The sequence below is a fragment of the Vanessa tameamea genome, chromosome 30 (genome assembly GCF_037043105.1).
Source record: "Vanessa tameamea isolate UH-Manoa-2023 chromosome 30, ilVanTame1 primary haplotype, whole genome shotgun sequence".
NCBI lineage: Eukaryota > Metazoa > Arthropoda > Insecta > Lepidoptera > Nymphalidae > Vanessa > Vanessa tameamea.
In genome coordinates, this window is record NC_087338.1 from 1,740,025 (window position 1) to 1,762,251 (window position 22,227).

General features: G+C 34.9%; 1 protein-coding gene and 1 non-coding gene across 3 annotated transcripts; one reads left to right on the top strand and one right to left on the bottom strand.

The window, feature by feature from the left end:
* Nucleotides 1-324: 324 nt before the first annotated feature.
* Nucleotides 325-20,542, top strand: LOC113391595 (glucose-6-phosphate exchanger SLC37A2). 2 transcript variants are annotated; one of them, XM_026627613.2, is made up of 14 exons: nt 325-821; nt 6,112-6,281; nt 8,710-8,790; nt 9,513-9,646; nt 10,888-11,020; nt 11,464-11,612; nt 12,088-12,153; nt 13,704-13,748; nt 14,944-15,133; nt 15,573-15,721; nt 16,036-16,159; nt 17,138-17,215; nt 19,030-19,138; nt 19,655-20,542. In XM_026627613.2, exons 1-14 carry the CDS (start codon nt 694-696, stop codon nt 19,728-19,730), a joined length of 1,632 nt encoding a protein of 543 aa, XP_026483398.1. In that variant the 5' UTR covers nt 325-693; the 3' UTR covers nt 19,731-20,542. The 2 variants fall into 2 exon arrangements, with proteins under 2 accessions (XP_026483398.1, XP_026483399.1); XM_026627614.2 differs by lacking the exon at nt 13,704-13,748 and having other exon boundaries at nt 326-821.
* On the bottom strand, nt 17,407-17,478 carry Trnae-uuc (transfer RNA glutamic acid (anticodon UUC)). The gene has a single exon. It is a non-coding gene; the product is annotated as a tRNA-Glu (tRNA).
* Nucleotides 20,543-22,227: the final 1,685 nt, after the last annotated feature.

Below are 22,227 nucleotides of genomic sequence, written 5' to 3' on the forward strand. Positions count from 1 at the left end.
GATAAATATTAATTGTGTTATTTGTTTTTATAGTATAGTCATACATAACATTTTATTTTCACAGTAGTTACAATTCGTAGATATGTCCATTGCATTAGTTTAAATAACGGACTATCTTTTGCTTGCAGCCATTTTGAGAGAAAAATATTAAATACTGAATTGTTTCTGTCGTTTAATTTGAAAAATATTTTATGAAATATATTAGCCTAAGTATATATCAGTAAATAATAAATAATTCCGTGATGTCTAAAAACAATTAATCATTAAAGTATTATTAAATTAATATTGTTACATCAGTACTATAATATAAAACAAAATACGGAACGCAATGTTGATAGTGTACGATCGACATTGACGTTTGACATTTTGATATAAGGAATAAGGACGTGTCGAAAGTGCGACCGCCTCCGAACTTTGTTCAGGCAAAAAATACGAAAATTTATACTCTTTACAAAAAAGAAAATTCGAAAAAGTTAAACGCGTACACTATCTACTTAGTAAAGCTATTTTTGATAAAAATAAAAAGCATATTACTTAGAATATGGCAATATCGTTTGCATTTAGAAGTTCGGCTGTTAACAAAGACGGGATTTTATAAACAATCACTTTGTATTAGATCATAGTGCGTGTGACTGTGAATTGAAAAAATTTTTAGATAAGAAATTAATTTAATTGAACATATTCAAAGCATTTATGAGAGGAAATTGCTTGAAATATTTTAAAATGAGCGGCGTAAACAGGGATGCTCCTATCGGTGTCCAATGTTTACAAAAATTAAATTCCTGGCTGTGTCCTCGATTTCAAATAAATAAATTACTGTGGTAAGTTATCTTTATTAGATGTCTATTGCAATAGTTAATTAAATTTTTAATATACTTTTATGTTATATTCGTAAATGTTTAAACAAAAAACCTGTGAGTAAAGAAATTGCTCATTATAATAATAAATTTAATAAAATTAAACTCAGTATTCTTACTCTTCATGATTCATAAACAAGATCGCAGTGGAGGACATTTTAAAGGTCAATATTCATGATCATTAAACATATTTTTCTTTTATAAAAAAAGTTAAGTTTAACAGAAAATATTTTTCAACAAAGAAAAGTAAATATTTGCTCCACTATTTTTTAAAATAATTGTTCAATCATAAAATTAACACCATAACAAAAACTTAATAAAACTTGTGAAGTAACTGGCAAATTAGTTAAAAATTCTGACTTGTAGTTATAACCATTCATTTAAAAGATAGTTAAATTTTGCGTCTAAGTACCACCAGTGATGGTAAGTGAGCCAGTGTCACAATAGGCACAGGAGTGGTGCTTTGATTTAAAGGGGATACAAGTAGTTAAGTGTAATATTGTTGTATTATAAAAAAAATATATTAATCAAGAACCGTTTGAGCATAATATACCAGAGCTAGATGCAAATTAAATGAAATATATCAATATGAAGTTTATCTTTACTTTTTTTATTGGAAGAGGCTATGATACAATTTTTTTTTTTTTTTAAATAAATGGAATGCATTCTGACATGTATTCCAATCTTTATTAGAATAAAAATGAGTTAGTAAGATCTCGAAAACTTAAAATAATATTAAAGCATTGTGAATTATGTATTCATTGATGATCATAAGTAATAATTAGATTACAAAGATATCTACGTGTGTGTGTCGTAAACTATAAATTAGCTTGACAAAAAAATGTATTCATAGAATTGATAATCATTTTATCGAAGTGTATTAATATGTTATTTTGATAAGTATCTATCGGTATATGATCATTTTATTTATGCTTAAATTATCTTAGGTATGTGCTTGCACAAAGCCCTACCACCAAGTGTAGTACTTCCAGGGTTTGTATTGCAATTAAACTCATTGAAGCCGAATAAACTTACTCAATTCAATAGTACCATGACATAGAATAAGTACTCGTCTACTCAGAAGATGGACTGCCTCGTTGGTTTAGTGGCTAGACATGAGTACAAAAAACGGAGGTCTTGGGTTTAAAGCTTGAGGCGAGCTGTTTCAAAGTTTCTGTTCAAAAAATTCTCAGTAGCAGCCCCGAGACTGAAAGATGAAGGTTTCAAGTCCGGTTCCTCAGAAAGCATGTAATGTTCGTCCTGCGTTTGAATTCTTTCCGGATGTGTTGAATTTGCTGTCCGATTGAATGTCCAAGAAAGAGAGCATGTTTCATGAAAGTTCGTTGAGAGTGCATTTTTGTTATATCACGTTGCATGTAATAAAATTTTACAATAATTATGTGACCTATTTCCCACCATATACATACATATATTATATATTATTTATCAAATCTTATACTGAAAAGGCTCATAGATAACTATCCTGTAACTATACAAGCCCCTCTTTAAGTAGCAAGATATACATATACATAATTTAATACAAACAATCATGAACTGTAATGTCATGTAACCATGTTATGAACAGCCTGTATAAAATAATAATTGAACTACTTAGAACTAGTCACGTCGGCGGCAAGACCAACACTGTCCCCATAGACCAATCACAATTCTTTCATATCTAGGCACAATATAAGACTTACTTAAAATAATTGTACACCCACCCTCAATGATTGATTAGTACATAACACTTGTATTAAACGAGTAAATATTCTTCACAGACGTGATTCAATTTCCATTAAAATCATAATAATCTATCACATTTTTAGATGCTGAAAAAGAGTAACTACTCAGTTTCTTGCCGGCTCTTCTCGGTTGAATCTAAATTCCGAACCGGTTGTAGCTATACTTAAAATAATTTTTTAAATGACGATTCAAAAGTGCTTGTAAAAGCCTACTCGAATAAAGTATGTTTTGATTTTGATTTCATGAAAGTTGCCTCTTAACCGACTTAAAAAAATATCTTTTATATTATAGTTTGGGTAGGTACACTTCCATTTGGTTCCAATTTCAATTTGTATTTCTAGGGTTGACAAATACGAGATAAATTTTAAATCGAATGCTTTTGTAATACTGTTCGTAGCCTCTATACGATCTGCTAATTCTACGATAACGTTGAAATAACAATGTTATCAACTAAATCATAAAAAATTAAATCAGACGCTTTTACGAGTTAGTTACGTCAATTTGTAAAGTCTTACAAAATACATATAATCCATTCCACGAAACGAACTCCCAAAGGAAATTGCCCTTGTCGCTCATTGGTTACGACGCGTGACCTTCATTGGCCAAATCATTTCTTAGGATTGTCTTACATGCCGGATTCGTCACGCTAGTCGTTAGCCGCACGACAAGTCTTTTGCAATTATTGAGGCCTTTTTATCGGGCTGTTTAAGGAACACCGTTAACAATTATTTTTTTTAGTAGAAATTTAAAAAAAACCTAAAAATACATGGTCAGGTTTTTTCGCCCCCATTTTTCATCTGGTGTGTTCTAGAGCCCCTTAATGGGTAGGTCTTGATTTAAGGTTGCCTAAACTTCCTTCAAATGAAGTTAATGTTTGAATATTTTCGTAAGTTCGTAGAAATTGGATCGCGATCGTGTCATAACTTTAGCCTCAATTGACAAAAGTAAAAGTAAATATAGTAAAGCAGATTATCTCAACGAGCAGTTACAGAAATATATTCATCATTTTATAAAGTGTTTACAGATCAAAAGATAACTCTAATATTGGTGTTGCTTATTATGAAAAAAAAAAACGAATACTAGTTGTCAACTTGGCAAAACTTAACCTGTTAGGAATTTCAGAGGCTTTATCACGTATCAGATCTATAGATTATGATATATTTTTTATAATTTTGTCAGAATCTAAAACTGCTCTCCGACATGTGGCTCGGTCTATGTTAGTTGAATTTCCCCAGCTTAGATGACGGGTATTATATTGCAATACGTCCAACACATTCTCGTCTAAACATTGAAATACAATACTCTTTTATAACGATTTGCTTAAATGACATATTAACAATATATTTATGCACTAGCAACACGTACCGGCTTCGCATGGTAGAATAAAGGCTATAAGAAAAAAAAAAAACAACCAAATAAATCTTTTTTTCTTCTAAAAAGGAAATTAGATACTACCAGGAACCGGCAAGAAATTTAGTAATTATTTTTTTCCACCATATTAACAAATACAAAGTTAACGCTGTTTATCTTTAATATAATCTTGTATTGACTAATATGCCTTATTTACCAATGTTTTTTTAGATTAAATTGATTTTTTTTTAATAGGCCAAGTTAAAAATAACAATGGAATCTTATAATATAAACGAATACCGTGCCAAAAGCTATTGTGTTATTAGTTTACCTTTAGTCCTCGTGTCTACACAATGATTATCACCGTATCTTTCGAAAAATATAGATCACATTCATAAATATCCAAATATCCAGAAGGGAGTCTCGAGCTCCAAGATTATAAATAGATATGTTTTATAACTAAGTTATTAATAAAAAGCTGTTCCCTATTGCCGCCCTAATACTCTCATCATCATCATCATCATCATCCTCCTGCCCTTATCCCAATTTGATTATTTGGGGTCGGCGCAGCATGTCTTCTTCCATACTTCTCTGTCGGACGTCATATCACAAGTAACATTCTTTCTGACCATATCGTCTTTCACACGATCCATCCATCGTTTCTTTGGTCGCCCTTCCTCTATATCCATCCACGTCCATGCTCAAGACCTTATACTCTCTGAAGCTTAATAACCGGAATATCAATACGGATATTTTTTCTTAAGGTGCTATGGGATACAATTTCGAGTTTTTAAACGATGGCGTGTTAAAAGTTCACAGAGGTTGCGACTACAAAATAATCTCCACCAACCCCTACTGGTTCTACAGAGAAATCAACCTCTCCGGGTAGTGGTACTGCCTTTACGCGAGTGTCAATTATATCTGTATAAAGTTTCTGATGAATATTATAACAACGTATACGGACAAAGAAATAAATATTCATTTATATATATATATATATATATATATGTATATATGTTTACGTGTGACTCATATAATGCTGATTAGTGTGTTTATTGTTGAGTCAATGCTTTGTATTGTATATGTTTAACTGGTTACATTTGTCGGCTGATAACCATTATGAAATACGTTTTGATGTGTAACATCTTATTTCTCTTCTAATAATTGGTGGTAGGGCTTAGGGCCCGTCTGGGTAGCTACCCACACAGTAACCTGTAAGCCTGTGAATTTCCCACTGCTGGGCTAAGGCCTCCTCTTCTTTTGAGGAGAAGGTTTGGAGTTATTCTACCACGCTGCTCCAATGCGTGTTAATAGATACACATGTGGCAGAATTTCGTTAAATATTACACATAAAGGTTTCCTCACGATGTTTTCCTAAATTAAGCACTTTAAAATTCATTGGTGCTTGCCTGGGTTTGAACCCGCAAATATCGTTTAAGATGAACGCGTTCTAACCACTGGGCCATCTCGGCTCTTGGGTAGCTACCCATTTATCGTATATTCTACCCCCAAGCACCAATACTTTATCGTTGTTTGAATTTGAAGGGTGACTGAGCCAGTGTAACATCACGCACTAGGGTACATCTTAGTTCAAAATGTCGGTGGTGCATTGGTGTTAGGAATGGTTAATAGTTCTTAAAGTAACAATGTCTGTTGTATGTTCAGCGTGACCGATGACCATCAGGTGGCCCATTTGCTAGTAAATCGAACCGTGACGGCGAACAGCATGATCTGTTATGACGTCACGGTACCGTACTTCCATATATAGATATATCATATTATATTTCATTGCTGTATACTATGATTATAATAATAAGTAAATTACATTTGTTTTTTCAACATACGTCAACTTTAATTTTACTTTCAAAGTTCCGCCAACAACTTAACCACGAATACATAATATATACCATAGATTATTCAAGATCTCGACCAATGGTGTCACGTCAATTCAATGTCAAAATAATATCGGTAGTCTTATTTAATACTAGTAGTCGCCGGAGGTTTGTGTGTGTGAGTGTGTTTTCATACTAAATTTCATCAAATTCACAGGCACGTTGTATAATGATATTATATCTTAATCGAAACTCTACATTATGTTTGTAAAAAAAAATTAGATATACTGCATACAAAACAATTAAATTAAACTCTTGACTATTTTCAGGTATCAAGCAAGCGTTCTTATTCTAACATACTTCACGTATATGACTTACCATTTGACGAGAAAACCGATATCCGTAGTGAAGAGTGTCCTCCATCAGAACTGCAGTGCGTTGACCCCACCGCCAGATGTCAGACCTGGTGACGATCAATGGTGTAACTGGCCTCCATTTAGTAAGTATTAAATGTATTTATTTATTTAAAAAGTCTGATCAGGAATTGGATCATGAGTGGTAGGAGGTCAGCATCGACTTTGGGCTCTGTGCAATCTCTTCTGAGTAAGAATCCTCCCTTTACACATTCTACAGCGATCTGCTACCCTCCCGATGTCAATGGCGTCCTAAGCCGAGGTCCGACCTCACAGGAGCCACCTTTAAAACGCGCGTACTCTTCCTTAAGTGGACTCCTAACATATAGGTTGAGTACTTTGTCTCCTCTCCAAACCTGGTGACGCTGTAGAGACCATTAACGCCAGTAGGCCATAAAAAAAACCTCCAAACCCGGTAACAAAAATATAAATTTCTGGCATGTCAAGATCGTGTTCTACATCGTGTTAGTTTGGACTTTGTAACAGAATAGATCTTGAGGTGATTGTTAAATAGGTCACCTAAAAATTCGTGGAAAAATTCGTCGTTAATTTCTTACCCGAGCTTCTATAATTAAATGTTCTTCTTGAAAGTTATTTTGAAATTAAACTTATGAAATGAAAATAGACGTAAGAGTTTGTTAATTATGATGAAGTCTGATTAAGATCTACCCACACGTATTGTAGCGTCGGTTTGAAGGATGAGTGTTGCTATAGGCACAAAGCATGTAGCCTATTCCAATCGAAGTAGGAATAAAGGTAAACAAACCTTAGATTTACGTATCACATGCGATTCGCTTATAACTCAAGTATATTGCGCACTGCTAAGAGTTTATGATTAAATATTACACTTAACTACTTAAATCCACTATAATTTTACTTCCAAAAATCCGATAACAGTTTCGTCGACGTTCAGTACTCTATTTATTCGCAAAACCATAGTGAATATCATAGATTAAACAAGCTCTCGACCAATGATATCGCGTCAATTTGCTGCCAAATGCTATTTATTATTATATATAAGAGCCGAGATGGCCCAGTGGCTAAAACGCGTGAATCTTAACCTATGATTGCGGGTTCAAGCCCAGGCAAGCACCACTGAATTTCATGTGCTTAATTTGTGAAACCTGCATGTGTCTAATTTCAACGAAAGTCTGCCACATGTGTGTGGTGGAAAATGCTCCAAACCTTCTTCTCTAAGGGAGAGGAGGCCTTAGCCCAGCAGTGGGAAATTTACAGATTGTTAATGTATGTTATGTTCTTTATTCTTAGTTCATAAGGATGTTGGCGCATTAACATGTACGATTTACATATATTGGTGAAGGTATTTACCATCAGGTAACCCTGCCAGTCTACCTGCGTTAGTTCTGACACTTTTCAACTTTAACTATTCGTACATGTGGGTCAAATGGACAAATACTTTCAATAGGCGTAACTGGAGTTTCAGTGCTTACAATAAGCTATTTGACAGTGCGAAAAATAAAGTGTCAATTATTGTAATCAGTATATATTATGAGTTTAAAAATGGTTATTTATTAACGAAAGTTGAATATAATAATTTATTTATTCAAAAATCCATACATAAAAATGCATTTTTTTAAACGTTTGTCACGTGACACAAAACGCTATCGATTGGTCGGGCTTATGATGACGTCACTTGCTTATTAACCTCGTTTACCTACTGTATGTGGATTATATGTGCCACAGATTACAATACAGGCAAGTGACGTCACCGACTCCATTGCAGCGCCATATTGTCAAAGTAGCGTTTTCGCGCGCTATTTAAATATGGAATTTTTCAGCAAATATGTACTAGAATTAAAAAAGACAACTTTTACTGGGTTCCTAAATCTCTACTATATAATATAAAATGCATTTTAAAAACCAGTCAAATAGCCTATTGGAGGACGTTTTGTGTACGTTGTAATTGAGCTCTATTTAACAATGGTGTCGGCGTTGGACAAGCGAGCTATGTTTCAAAAGCGGGAAAAGTCGAGATAAACAAGCAGATTAGCATTTTCCATGCGATTTGCAAATAGATATCCATAAATGTCTCCTGAATGTTAATTCAAGGTCAATGTCAGTCTATTTATCTTTTTTTTTATGACATCCGTAGGCGGACCAGCAAATGGGCCACCTGATGGTAAGTGTTCACCGCCGCCCCTAGACAAAGGCCTTGTAAGAAATATTAACCTTACATCACCATTGCGCCACCAACCTTGGGAACTAACATTTTATGTCCCTTGTGCCTGTAGTTATACTGGCTCACTCACCCTTCAAACCGGAACACAACGATACTGTGTACTGCTATTTGGCGGCAGAATATCTGATGAGTGACTGGTATTTACCCAGAAGGGCTTGCACAAAGCCCTAGTTTTGTGTAGGCAATCGTTAATATTTCTTACAGTGCTAATAGTTTATGGGTGGTGGTGACCACTTCCCAGGTGGTGGTAGGTTTGCCTACTTATTACATAAAAAAAAAACTTAATGATAAAGCTAACATTAGTGTTGTTTCAGACACAAATGACGCCAACACTTTGCTTGGTACTCTGGACTCCGCCTTCCTGTTCTCATACGCTGGCGCCATGTTTGTTTCCGGTGAGTTTACTTATGTATATAATAAGTTCATTAATATTTTACTTACGATTTAATTAACGAGGTTGAGAACCTCCTGTTAAGTTATAAGAGACGTCAGACGTCAAATATAGATTTGATGGGGATTTGCGGAAAATTCTCCGAAAACAATTCACCATAAACACAATTCACCGAATCACAATACGCGCATGTCAACGCATTAACTGAGCAAATTTTACGGAGTATTCAAACCGCAAGGATAACCGAAATCTCTGTTATACGAAAAGCATCGACGATCCTTACTTATAAATGTTTTTATACTGATACAAAGAATACAAATTAATAAACGTAGCGGATATCGATATCGATTCTGAAAGAATTTGGTACGCATTAAGCTCGAAACGTCATTGAGTACAGACTTACGAGTATACAACATTTTTCATCCATTGAGTTTAATGTTTGGGGTACACGAGTTGTATACAAGTTTTCCCAACTGAATTCCAATTTGGTCGAAGCCTCGGCATCATCTAGTTTTATATTAATTTTTTATATTGTGCTAATCGATGGAGGAAAACATCTGATGTTGATGATCTATAATTTTAAGTCTATAAGTGTTCACAACGAATATCGATGTACGTATAAATCTAATAGTGTTTTTTTTTGCATCGTTCGTTTAATTAAATAAAAATAAAAACAGAATATTTAGATCTTGATCGTCTTGTATGTTATATTTGTTTATCTTCCAGGTATGATTGCGGAACGAGTGGACCTCAGGTATTTCCTCTCGTTTGGGATGTTGGTCTCTGCTGTCTTCTGTTATCTATTCGGCTTGGGTCGAACTCTGGACGTACACGACATATCGTTCTATCTGATAGTGCAGGTGAGATCTTTAAGTGATTCTTGGTGAGAGTTTGACAGTAACAAAAAAGAAAAAAATATATACAAATTAGAGATAAAGGTGAACCCAAAAGAGAACATGTTAAGATACAAACATAACAGTATATAAACTACGAGTAACTTCAATATTTCGATAAAAGAAATATTGAAGTTACTTGTATTTATTTTCATATATGCACTTCTATTAATTGTAAGGAGATATTTTATCCTAAATGGAAGCAAATGATAATATCTAAATTAGGCGTCATAATCTACTGTTCAGTATAACGAATCGTTTGGTTAGTATAGCAAAGGGACGATAATATGTTTATTGTAATAATGTCCGATAAATTTTGGGTACGGCCCAAGTCAAATGTAAAAATGCGTACAGTTACATAATATGATACAATAATCTTACAGTGTTAGGGCTTTGTGCAAGCCAGTTTGGGTAGGTTCAATTCGCTCGTGACATATTCTACCGGCAAACAGCAATACTTTGTCAAGTAAACAGGAACGACAAATAATTAACAATTAATGAATTTTGAAACCTATGACAGGTTTTGTTTTGAATTCATTTCATTGTAAACTGAACTCATCTATCAACATCTGGCGCCAAAATGATTAAATCCTTTTTGAATGAAATTTGTAATGTTAAATAGTATTTATTACTTCAGTTAGAATTGGAGTTCGTCTGTAACAATTTTGTTTACGTTTTTTAATGTTTTTCTTGTACAGTCGTTGTACCGAATTATAACCGGTCAGCCTCTTAAAATTAATTCTTTGTTAAATTGTAACAATTTAGTAAATTTCAATCAAGAATCCTCTTTAATTTTCTGCACATCTACGACTGGAGGTCTTCAAAATGAGACCTTAGCCGTTTTTATATGTGCAGCTATGCCATAATCACTGGGACAAAAATCGGCTAACGTTATTAATATCTAAAATGTTTCGACCCATCTCGCTTTTTTTATAATTTGAGTTTCTTTTTTTTACATCATTTTCTCTAATCGAATTAAAAAAATATATCGTTATTGCAACGGTCTGACATGTTCGTAAACACGATGTTAGCTGATGAACAATTTTCTTAAAGTATCTGAAGTAAAGTTTTTTGAATAAGTTAATAATCTATATTAAAGAATATAAATACAGTTTATAAGATATTGTGATTCTTTTGATAGCTTGACATTGTTAGAAGAAAAGCATTTAATTTCAATGTTAATATTAAATATACTTTTCAATCTCCAGGCCGGTGCGGGTATCGCTCAAACCACAGGATGGCCTGGCACTGTGGCGATTGTTGGCAAATGGTTTGGCAATGCCAAGAAGGGACTCATTTTTGGACTCTGGAATTCCCATACTTCCCTCGGAAATATTTTAGGTATTTATTGAAATTTTAATTCTTATCAATTTAAATGGTTTTAAAAAACAGACTTCTACGTAAGACCCACACAATATAATAAAATGATCTAACTTAAATGCATATCTTGGTGGTGACGATTTAAGTAGCTCGTCTAGCTTGGTACCACTCATCAAATATTCTATCGCCAAACAATACTTGTGTTCCGGTTTGACGAGTGAATGAGCCAGTGTTACTACAGGCACAAGGGACAGCATCTTAGCAAAGTTTGGTGGCGCATTGGCGGTGTTAGGTAGATTAATATTTCTTACAGCACCAATGTCTATAATGCACTTACTAACAACTGGCTCATTTGACAATCTGGATAACTATCTGAAATAAAAAATAATCCAGATCTCTTTGTATTTATTGTGAAAACGTAGTCAAATGGATATACTATAAATAACTTTTTTTTTTCTTTTCAGGTACAGTAATGGCAGCGGAATACGTCGAAAGCGATTGGTCACTATCGTTCGTGTATCCGGCGCTAGTGATGGGCGTTGTCGCGTTTTTAGTGTTCCTATTTTTAGTGCCGGAACCTAAGAACGTTGGTCTCTCTACGGATAGACAATCTGTAAGTTCGTTTTCAGTTCTACCATTAATGTATATGAGGAATTGTTTAAGACTTAGTAATGGTCCTTGTGAAACTCCATAAGATTAAATTTAATTTATGATGTCAAATATTTATCTATATTTTTTTTCTGTTGTATCTTACTGTTTTTATAATATGGATTGATAGACTTTCAAATGGGCCATCTGATGGTAAGTGGTTACCACTGCTCATAGACATTGACGCCGTAAGATATTCTAACTATTCCTTACATAATCAATGCGCCTCTATCTTGGCAACTTGGGACGTAACATCTTATATCCCTAGTGCCTATAGTTCTACTGGCTCACTCAGCCTTTAAACCTGACCACAACGGTACTAAGTATGTTGCATGGCGAGAATATATGTTCCATAGTGGGTGGTACCCTAACGGGTTGGCACAAAGACCTACCATGAAGTAAATAATATTTTTTTAATATCAATGTCTCAACATTTCCAGCCAAACCGACCCTCACACAGATCAGATGACGAGGAAGAAGCCTCCCAAGTTATTGTTGGTGACCAGGTATTAAAGCGATAATTTTATGATTGCATTTAACCTAACTTGAAATACATTCAAATTTTGATAAAGTAACTACATATCTTGCCGGTTCTTCTCGGTAGAATCTACATACCGAACCGGTGGTAGCTGAATAACGATTCAAAAGTGCTTGTAATAAGTATAACTTTGATTTTGATTCCTCGACATCTAGTAAAGACTATTGTCGTTTAGCAGAACGCAAGTATATTGCAGTAGATGCTTTAGTTCTTGGAATGGTTTAATCAAATCCAATAATTAGTAATTTCTTCGAGGAAACATTATAATAAAGCATTTTTGAATCGTCAATGTTTCAAGTTTTCGGAAAGCAATGTCCAGCGAGAGGAAACGGCAAGAAACTCTCATAGTTGATCTTTTCAAACGAACCAGATTTATAACGATGTTGGTATTCTAAATGATTGTTCTTAATCAGTCTTCAGTTGGAAGCCGAGCCTAAAACCAAAATTATCGAAGAACGTACTTCTTTGGTCATAAAATACTTATAAAAATGGTAATCAGCCCAGCTTCATCAGACACCATTGTATAGAATCTGACAAAGCTGGGCTTGTGATACTGACGCTAGTCACGACAATAGTCTTAATTTAAAGCGGTTGAAACTGCGAAGCAAATTACTTATGAATTATTAATTAAAAGGCGCTGCGTCTTGTGCTAACGTTACAAGTATTTCATAAGATTAATTACCATTTTCCCATCACAACCGACAATAATGTTCATATATAAATATAGTCTATTCCGATGGAAGGATGAGTTAAGATAAAATACTTTGACCTTGAAGTTACATGATATCATTGGTCGAAATCTTAATACTCTGCGGAATTCGTTGTTGATTCGTGTAAATGGAGTTTTTAGTGTCGATGAATCATTACATAAACAAACAACAACAGGAAACATAAAGTTATATCTTTTAAGGATAGCCCACAACAACCATTTTTTATCCTTTACTTGTTACGTGAAATAATGGCTTAGTTTCGAAGCGATTTTAAGCAAAACAACATTAATCCTTATGAAATTAAGTACCTTGAATAGTTTGTGCATTTAATATAGATCAAAACGGCTCTGTACAGCATGTAATTTAAATGAATATTTTCGAAGATATTACAGATTTAAGGGATATAGCGGTTTGTATTGTCTAATGTCTGAAAAACTTTGAACGTTGTATAAACAGACATTCTGTAGTATATTTAGTATCAGCATTGCACCCGTGCGAAGCCGGGGCGGGTCGCTAGTTTAATATATATAAAATTTAAAGTATATATAAGTCATATATTAATCAAGAACTGTTTGTAGTGCACAATATATCAAAGTTATTAATGTAAAGGTTTTAAAGTTTGTTTACCTTAACTCCTCCTTCCATTCGAATAAACATAGTTAATGCTTACTTTATGCACAATTCATTTTAACCTTGTTTTTTTTATGTTTTTACTAATACCACTAATTCACTGTAAACCTTACCTTTCGTAATGTTACTAAAGGTAAGCTATAAGACCACCGTCTATTAAATAACAGCATGATTACAGGCGGCGAGCTTGAGACCGTCTCGACACTCAGCTAATACACCCCCGGTAAGCTGGAACTAATCATTTAACTTGTAATGCACCGTTCGTATCCTTAGCTAATATAAACATGATAGTCAGTTTGTTTGTTATGCTTTAATGACGTAATTACACATGAAATTTTGCTTACACGTCGTCAGGGGCACTGAAGATGACATAGAGTACTTAACACTGCCCCCCCACTACCTCAAGGTCAAGTGAAATTAAGTGTTGATTTATATGTATGTATAGCAGACTCGGCCAAGCGTTTAATTATATTGTATGTAAGAAACAAACTCCTTGTGAATATGTTCAGTAATTTTTGCTTGAAGTTACTTAAATAATAAACGAGCGATTATCCCAACGAGAGCCGAGATGGCGCGTTCTAAATGTGTACATCTTAACCGATGATTGAATAATAGACTGAATTGTCATGTGCTTAATTTGTGTTTATAATTCATCTCGTGCTCGGCGGTGAAGGAAAACATCGTGAGGAAACCTGCATGTGTCTAATTTCAACGAAATTCTGTCACATGTGAATTAACCAACCAGATTTTTAGCAGCGTGGTAGAATATGCTCCTAACCTTTTAGAAATTTTATATACATAAATATCTACCTTCTCTGGGAAATTTTTTAAACGCTAACTTATTTTACAACAGCGAATAATATATACATACTTTAATATAATAATCCTGTGCCCGGAAATAGAAGTTTCAAGTTACAGTACGTCACTATTTCTGGAAAATTAGTTTATGTTTTTGCGTACAAACATAACTTAACCAAAATGCTCTGGTGCTAAAAGGGCCACTCAGTTACCCTTAATATTAGTAAACTAATATTTTTTTTTTTATAACATATGCCTTTTAGTGTAACTACAGGCACAAGGGACATAACATCTCCGTAATCAAAGTTGATGGCGCTTTGGTTACGTAAGATTTCATACGACACCATTGTCTATGGGCAGTGGTGACCACTTACCATCAGGCAGCCCACTTGCCCGTATATATTGTTGATATCAGTAATATAACAGTTAAATGCCGTTTTTATATTAGCACAAAGTAGTTTATTATTTCTTAAATGATTCAGCAATTAGCAAAATATCGTTAAAATTTACTTAAAAAATGTACTTAGGTCCTTTTTAGCACCAGAGCACAGATCCAAAAGTTTCATTACCTTCAGTAATTTAATAGTGGTAATTTACTATAATCATTGTTTTGTTTCCAGTACCAAGGCGACGATCCCACCGAGGAGACGGCGCTGCTCTCCCGCCGGTCGTCTCGCTCTCAAGGCGCGGTCTCGCTCACTCGCGCGCTGGCTATACCCGGAGTGATCGAGTTCTCCCTCTCGCTGTTCTTCGCGAAGCTGGTCAGCTACACTTTCCTCTACTGGCTGCCTTTGTATATTAAATCTTCGAGTAAGTGAATTTGAATTTATTAATAATGTTTATTTATATATATTACTAGCTTTCTGTCCCGACATCATACGCGTTAAATAATTTATTATTTAGTTATGGCTGTTATCTTCATCTACCGGATACAATCGGAATCATCCAGGGAATTCCTTTCGACCTCCGTTTCGAATTCGTCCTCCGTGGTCGATTAGTGTGTACACCGGTTTTCATGGGTACGCCACTCCGAGGTCCCGGGTTCGATCCCCGGCCGAGTCGATGTAGAAAAAGTTCAATAATTTTCTATGTTGTCTTGGGTCGGGGTGTTTGTGGTACCGTCGTTACTTCTGATTCTCCACAACACAAGTGATTTAGCTACTTACATTGGGATCAGAGTAATGTATGTGATGTTGTCCAAAAAAAATGTTCGGGAATGTTTAGAGTAATCCGCCCTCTGGCTTTCCAGCGACGCTGACTCCGAAGCAGTCAGGCGAGCTGAGCACGTCGTTCGACGTGGGCGGAGTGGTGGGCGCGGCTCTGGCGGGGCTGCTGTCGGACTGCGTGGGCGCGCCCGCGCTCGTCTGCGCCGCCTTCTACGCGCTCGCCGCGCCCGCGGTGAGACTCCCGCTCATGCTGAACGATTGTGAACAGAGCCTTCAAAGGATACCCGGCTCCCTGGGTTTTGTGTAATTCTTACCCCAAAAAAAACCCTGTGATTATGGGATCATGTGGACATAACGCATTCGCGGCCCTTGCCGAGAGGGATTCGAGAGCATTAGTCTTCTCAGAGTAACGCAAAGATTCCGGAGGGTTGGTCGTAAATGTCCGCTGATTTATTTTCCCGCGTTTTATAAAACATGCGTCTCAAATAAATGGAGCAGTGTGGGCAATGAAAGCTGTTGAGTTTCAATCCTAGTGTGTCTTTGCAGCTCCTGGCGTACCAGTCGTGGGGGGCCAGCTCGTACGTGTTGAACGTGGCGCTGCTGGTGGTGGCGGGCGTGCTCGTCAACGGCCCCTACGCGCTCATCACCACGGCGGTTAGCGCGGAACTCGGTATGTACCATGTTCAGACGAGCGTTTGCTTCGTGTCTTCTTGCAGTATCTTATGCCAGGTTCACACCAGCGATTGATCTGGAGTTTGTGGTGACAGTACTATAGAATAATATTCAAACGATATATTTTCATATTAATATTAAAATATATATATTAAAACATTAAATGTCGTGAATTACCAACATAGTAAGGTACTTAAACACTTATTAAAAGAGATCTTCATGAGATACTTGGTGGTAGGGCTCAGTGCAAGCTCGTCTGGTTAGGTAGCTTTCATCAAATATTCTACCGCCTAGGTCATTGAAGGGCGAGCGTGGCAGTGTAGCTTCGGGCACAAGGGTTGTGGTTTGGTGGCGCAATGGTGTTGGTGCAGTAGTGACTTACCATCAGGTGTCGCGTTTACGGTCCGTCTGAAATATAATGAAAAATATCTTATATTTTGTGATATTGTACACGATATACATATTCTGAAATTTGTGTTTGGTATTTAAGCTTGGAATATTGAAAGGAATAAAGTATTAATTCAAATCAAATGAAATATATTTATTTTTAATACATAAAAATTACATACACCAAAGATCCCTCTGAGCTAGGAGACCCCGTATCTTAGAGACCAGTGACTTCCCAATCAGTGTTTATAAGGCTTATTATTAAGTTTAAATTTTATTCAATTATAATACTGTTTCTAAATTGATAATGTACTTATATGCTGTTTTTATTTTTGTTTTAATTTTAATTGTAAATATATATATTTTTTTTTTTTTGTGTATTGGCTTTAAGTGGAAACTTGATTGATTTGTGTTTTATGTTATTTTTGTTTTATATTACAGTGTTTTTAAAATTGTTTGTTTCCCAAATAAATAAATAAATAAAATAAATAAATAAATAAAGTTCAGGCCCTTAGCTGTATCCGTCACAAGATGAGCTTTGAAAATTAGTCATAAAAGATATTTTAATAGTTTTCAATTTTTTTCACAGGCACACACAGTAGTCTCGCCGGTGACTCTCAGGCGCTGGCCACTGTAACCGCCATCATCGACGGCACCGGCAGCATCGGTGAGTCACACACAGATAGGGCTCCAAGTAGGACCTCCTGAATGTGTTCTAAGCTGTACTATTCAAATGTTATATGTTATGGAAATATTTAACTTTTAACCGTTAATAATTATTTTAATTATATTATGTTTGTATAGGATATAGAAATTATAATCGATAAAAAAAGCGATATTAAAATATAAAAAAAGGGTTTCCCGTACCGGGAATCGAACCCGAGCCTCCTGGGTGAAAGCCAGGTATCCTAGCCACTAGACCATACGGGATATGGAAGAACATTCAAAATATTCGATTACAATGAAAGTGAAGACTATTTGCGTTAACCTTGATAAAAATAGATATATTTACTAAGAAAATAACATTTTAAATAATTCGTATAAAAAAAAATTCAATACGGAACGGCAATCGCGTGTACTGACCGTGAGTCGTGAGCGCAACCTTGACCTGCATTGTAATACACTTTTAGATCTGTTAAATTAATATTACATATTATTCAAGATCTCGACCAATGATATCGCTTCAATTCAAGGTCAATGTTGTTCGTTTGTCTGATAGGCGAACTGTGAATAGGGTTACTATGTTTGAAAAAGTCCTTCGAAATAAGCACTTTTTTGTCAAAAAATTAAATTTTAATCCTTTTTTCGCTCTTAGTCATTTTGATGACGTCAGATTGGTAAAAATAACAATCTTGTATATGCGACCGGCACTCATTCAATACTAACAGCTATAAATATTTTGTGTTTTTTTTGGGAAAATAATGATCTTTACAATTACAATCGCTGTCATTGGTGTGTAGTGTCTGAGTGTACGGATACTTGCATTAAAACTCCGGAAATGTTGTTTATCAAAGTGCCAGATGATATTGGAATGAAATATGTTTGGTTGGCAAACTCGCAAAACGCTATCCTTATCAACTAAAAGTCGATTGTATTTATGTGAGGACAATAATAATACATTTATTTGCCAATAACAGTAGTACAGAATATTAATGTCACATACAGAGTACTTAGAAAAATAGAAAAACATTTAACAAGATAATAGATTAATGACCCCCATGCTAGAAAAATCCTGTGTTATGGGGCATCGGATGAATGTCCACTACAACTAATTTAATCAATGATGTTTTAAAAGTAGAATACACATTTCCTATGGTAATAGCAGATAAATAATTTATGGTTTAATTTAATTTTTATTTTTTATTCTTTAGGATAATTTAAATGTTAGTAAAACCCCCTTATTAAAATCTAATAAATACTTTGCCTTTTTCCTGTATATTTATAAATAAATTAATGGTAACATAACCTACAATTACTATGAAAGTTGATATATATGTACCTAGCTGTTTACACTGAACTGACAGTTTTTGCCCATATGACATCACACCATGGCGGCTCGAGTTTTAGGTCACGTGATACACATATTAAAAGTTACGACTTTTAATTTTAATATACTAAAACACTAATGTGCTTTTATGATTAAAAATCAGAATATTTGAGTATATTTTTACATACATTTTTATTTTTATCGAATTTCATAACTAATTTTTCACTACCGAAAGTACCGTATTAGGCCACCAGATGTTAAGTGGTCACCGCGTATAGACATTAACGCTGTAAAAAATATCAATCATCAATGCTCCACCAACATTTAGAGCTAAGATATTATCACCCTTGTGCCGGAACACAATTAGAAGAATATCTGATGACTGGGTGGTACCCACCCAGACAGTCTTGCACAAAGTTCTACCATTAAGTTCAATCTATATCCAAATGAGTGAATTTATGACAGTAATTTCTTTATATTATATTCTTGTACAGGGGCGGCGGTGGGTCCGATGGTAGCTGGTATCGTGTCGAGTGGTAGTTGGTCTACCGTTTTTTACATGCTGATCGCTTGTGACCTCATGGCGCTGATGCTGCTCGTGAGGTACAGAGGGTTTCATCATCTTTCTCGATCTCTTGGCCTAGTTCCATTTATTTGGAGTAAAAAAACTTTTGGTGCTTAGGGTAGGTAGAATGTTTGACTCATTGTAGAATTCAGTTTGTGGGGTTATTGAGAGCTGTGATCATGAAAGCTGCAATTGGACAGCTCTTATGATAAGTGGATTTAATAAGGGGATGGTTCCATGATACTATGTTGGAATGTTTGACAAATTATTTATGAGAAATGTTCATTTTGAAAGAACAAACACACAGATCTTATACTAAAAACGTTATTTTATAAAAGACACTCGACAACACTTGACCGATAACCTAAAAAATGAGGTTAACATTCTCCCCTACCCCCAACCATAGCTACAAAAAACATATTAACAGTTTTAAGTTATAGTATTTAGTTTCTTTCTGCTGAGACATTTAAAGTAATGCTTTTGTAACTTAACTGTCCAAGACGAATTAAAAAGTATTATAATTAATAATATATTTGTGTTTTTTTTTTTTTCAGGATAGCCAAAGTTGAAATTGTCAAAATATGGCAGGACAGACGGCTTTCGTCGCCGCGATCAGTTCGTATCGAATAGTAAACAGTATTACTAAGTTATAGAATAATTTAAAGTAAAGAGAAGTATATCATATGTCTGTGCCCGGATGTGTCCATTACACACAGATGTCTTGCTGGCCTTTTTTCGCTAGAAAAACTCATTTATGCTTCGACCCCCCCCCCTCCCCTCCTAAGCGGGAGGGTGGGACTAACAGCAACCAAGGACCGAAATACCCACTGCGAAACCAACGGTGCCCTGGCTCCTTCGAAAGGCGCCATGGGATCATTGGATGGGCCTAAGCCCCTTATACTAACAAATTAACAGTTTCGAAACAGAATCGTTGCAGTTCAACCGTGTACCTATTCTAGCAACGCAACGATCCAGTTGCGGTTCAGTCGAAGTTTGATCAGAATATAATCGTGATCATATTACGTTACACGTGACGACCAACCCTTAGAACGCGAGCGAAACCGCGACAATTAGTAAATAATTACGCACCCTAAGTAGAACCCCTAATTTTCATTATTTAATCGTCTCAGACTAAAAATCATACCATTGGATGACTTGGTAGTAATATTTTATGCCTAATGCGTTATCGACTCATAAAACGAGCGCAGCCGCGAGCGACAATTAGTTTCATGTATATTCAGGGACACGTTATACAAAGATATACTTCTATTTACGTCAATATTATGTTTGGTCTGCTGAGAGAATTCCTGACATTTATCAACTGACCAACTGTTACTGATAATAAACAGTTGATAAAACATTGTAACAGTGCATTTTTGATATCAAAAACATTCTTTTGTTATTTATTGTATAATCAAGGACGGATTTTGAGTTGGGGCCCCCCACAAAAGAGGGGCCCAATAATAGAAATTCCGACCAGTTAACTATTTAAATGTAATATGTGTTTAGATATCTAGATGAGTCCGCCTTGGGCCTCCACAAGAGAGGGGTCCAATAATAGGGCCCGATAATAACTATAAAAATGTAATATATTTTTAGATATCCAGATATAGTCAAATAAAATAAATATGAATTACTGTTTCAAAAGTTACCGATACAAAGAGTATGTGAAATTTTAAAATTAATGTTTGAAGTAATAATTAGGGATTTCTATTGCCCCGGGGCCTCAAGGCCTTTAAATCCGGTCCCCTTGATAATTAAACACGTCAAAATAATAAAATTTATTGTAAATCTTAACTTAAAGTAATTCAAACTACTGTGTTTTTTTAATAAAGAGGCCAGTGTTGCCATATTAGTCTTATACCTTTTTCAAATTAACGATTTATATATAAAAAATTCATCCCATATCTGTCGGAGACATTTTATCAGCGGCCGAATATTAATCAAAGAATTTATTAATTTATATATCATGTCTAAATACTGTGTGATATTTTAGTAACGAAATTAGAAGTATTAAAGTCGATTTGACTTTAAAATATGAATTAAGTGTAAATATTTATACCGACAACTGCCCTCTTTTTATAAGATCTTAGTGTATGTTTTCGGTTAAAAAAAAAACTTGACAGTGACAGTTTTTTGACAGACACGAACAGAACAGCCGATGATGTTATTGAATGAATTTATAAATAAAGAAAATCAATAAATATATATGAATTTAAAGACATTTTATTCGCGATATCAGAATTATTCAAGAGAAGTGGGCGTATATTCTAACGATTTTATATATGAGCGATTCATAAATTCAGTAAGTTTTTTATTAAGCAAATCATTTACACAGATATATTCACAATAGTCATCAATATCGATTCGTTAATAAATCATATACACAAACACACATAAATCACTGAATCTATTACAAACGATGTTGGAAATTAGCGATTCGTCGCCTACGCGGTGCGCGGGAAATCTTGAATGTAACCGTCGATCCAAGATGGCCGCCGCGCTACCATCGACGCGACGCTTCACTAGAGCGCCGTTCAACTCCCTTTGACACTCTATTGCAACCATATTGAATAAACAAGATGGCGCACCACGCGCCGTCAAATTAAAATATAGGTTAGTTATTATTATCATCATATGTAGTAACGAAGTATGAATATAGCATTCGTGGCACGCACATCCAAGGGAGTAAAGTAGGTTTTCTTATATAATTTTATAAGAACTTTGAATAATGTTTTATTCAATACGCAGTTAAAAATGTTTATCCGAGAATGAATTTTCCCGCCATGACGAGTATCTGTCAATGTTTTTGTTACCAGATTAAAAGTATTATATTATAATGTTTAATAGACAAATTTATAGATACTCGTATGTAATATACAGATAATAATAATTCATATAATATTTAATATAAGAATACATTCTATTTGAGTCTTGCTGTATGAAGGTCAAAGCTCCCAAAAGGCTCTGCTCGTGTACCTTCATTAGCAAAATAATTTCTTAGGATTGTCTGTCATTACGGTTTCTTCTCACTTGTCTGTAGCCGAAAGCAACAACCGATGAGGTGCGAGTATTTTGATCCTTAGGAGTTCGACTCGTGAAATGGAAATTGTTATACTAATTTATT

Excerpts from the sequence above, each read along its gene's own strand:
- LOC113391595 (XM_026627613.2), top strand. The coding sequence starts at position 694 with ATGAGAGGAAATTGCTTGAAATATTTTAAAATGAGCGGCGTAAACAGG. Across the intron at positions 17,216-19,029 it reads CGACGGCACCGGCAGCATCG|GGGCGGCGGTGGGTCCGATG; the intron begins GTGAGTCACACA and ends ATTCTTGTACAG. Across the intron at positions 19,139-19,654 it reads GCGCTGATGCTGCTCGTGAG|GATAGCCAAAGTTGAAATTG; the intron begins GTACAGAGGGTT and ends TTTTTTTTTCAG.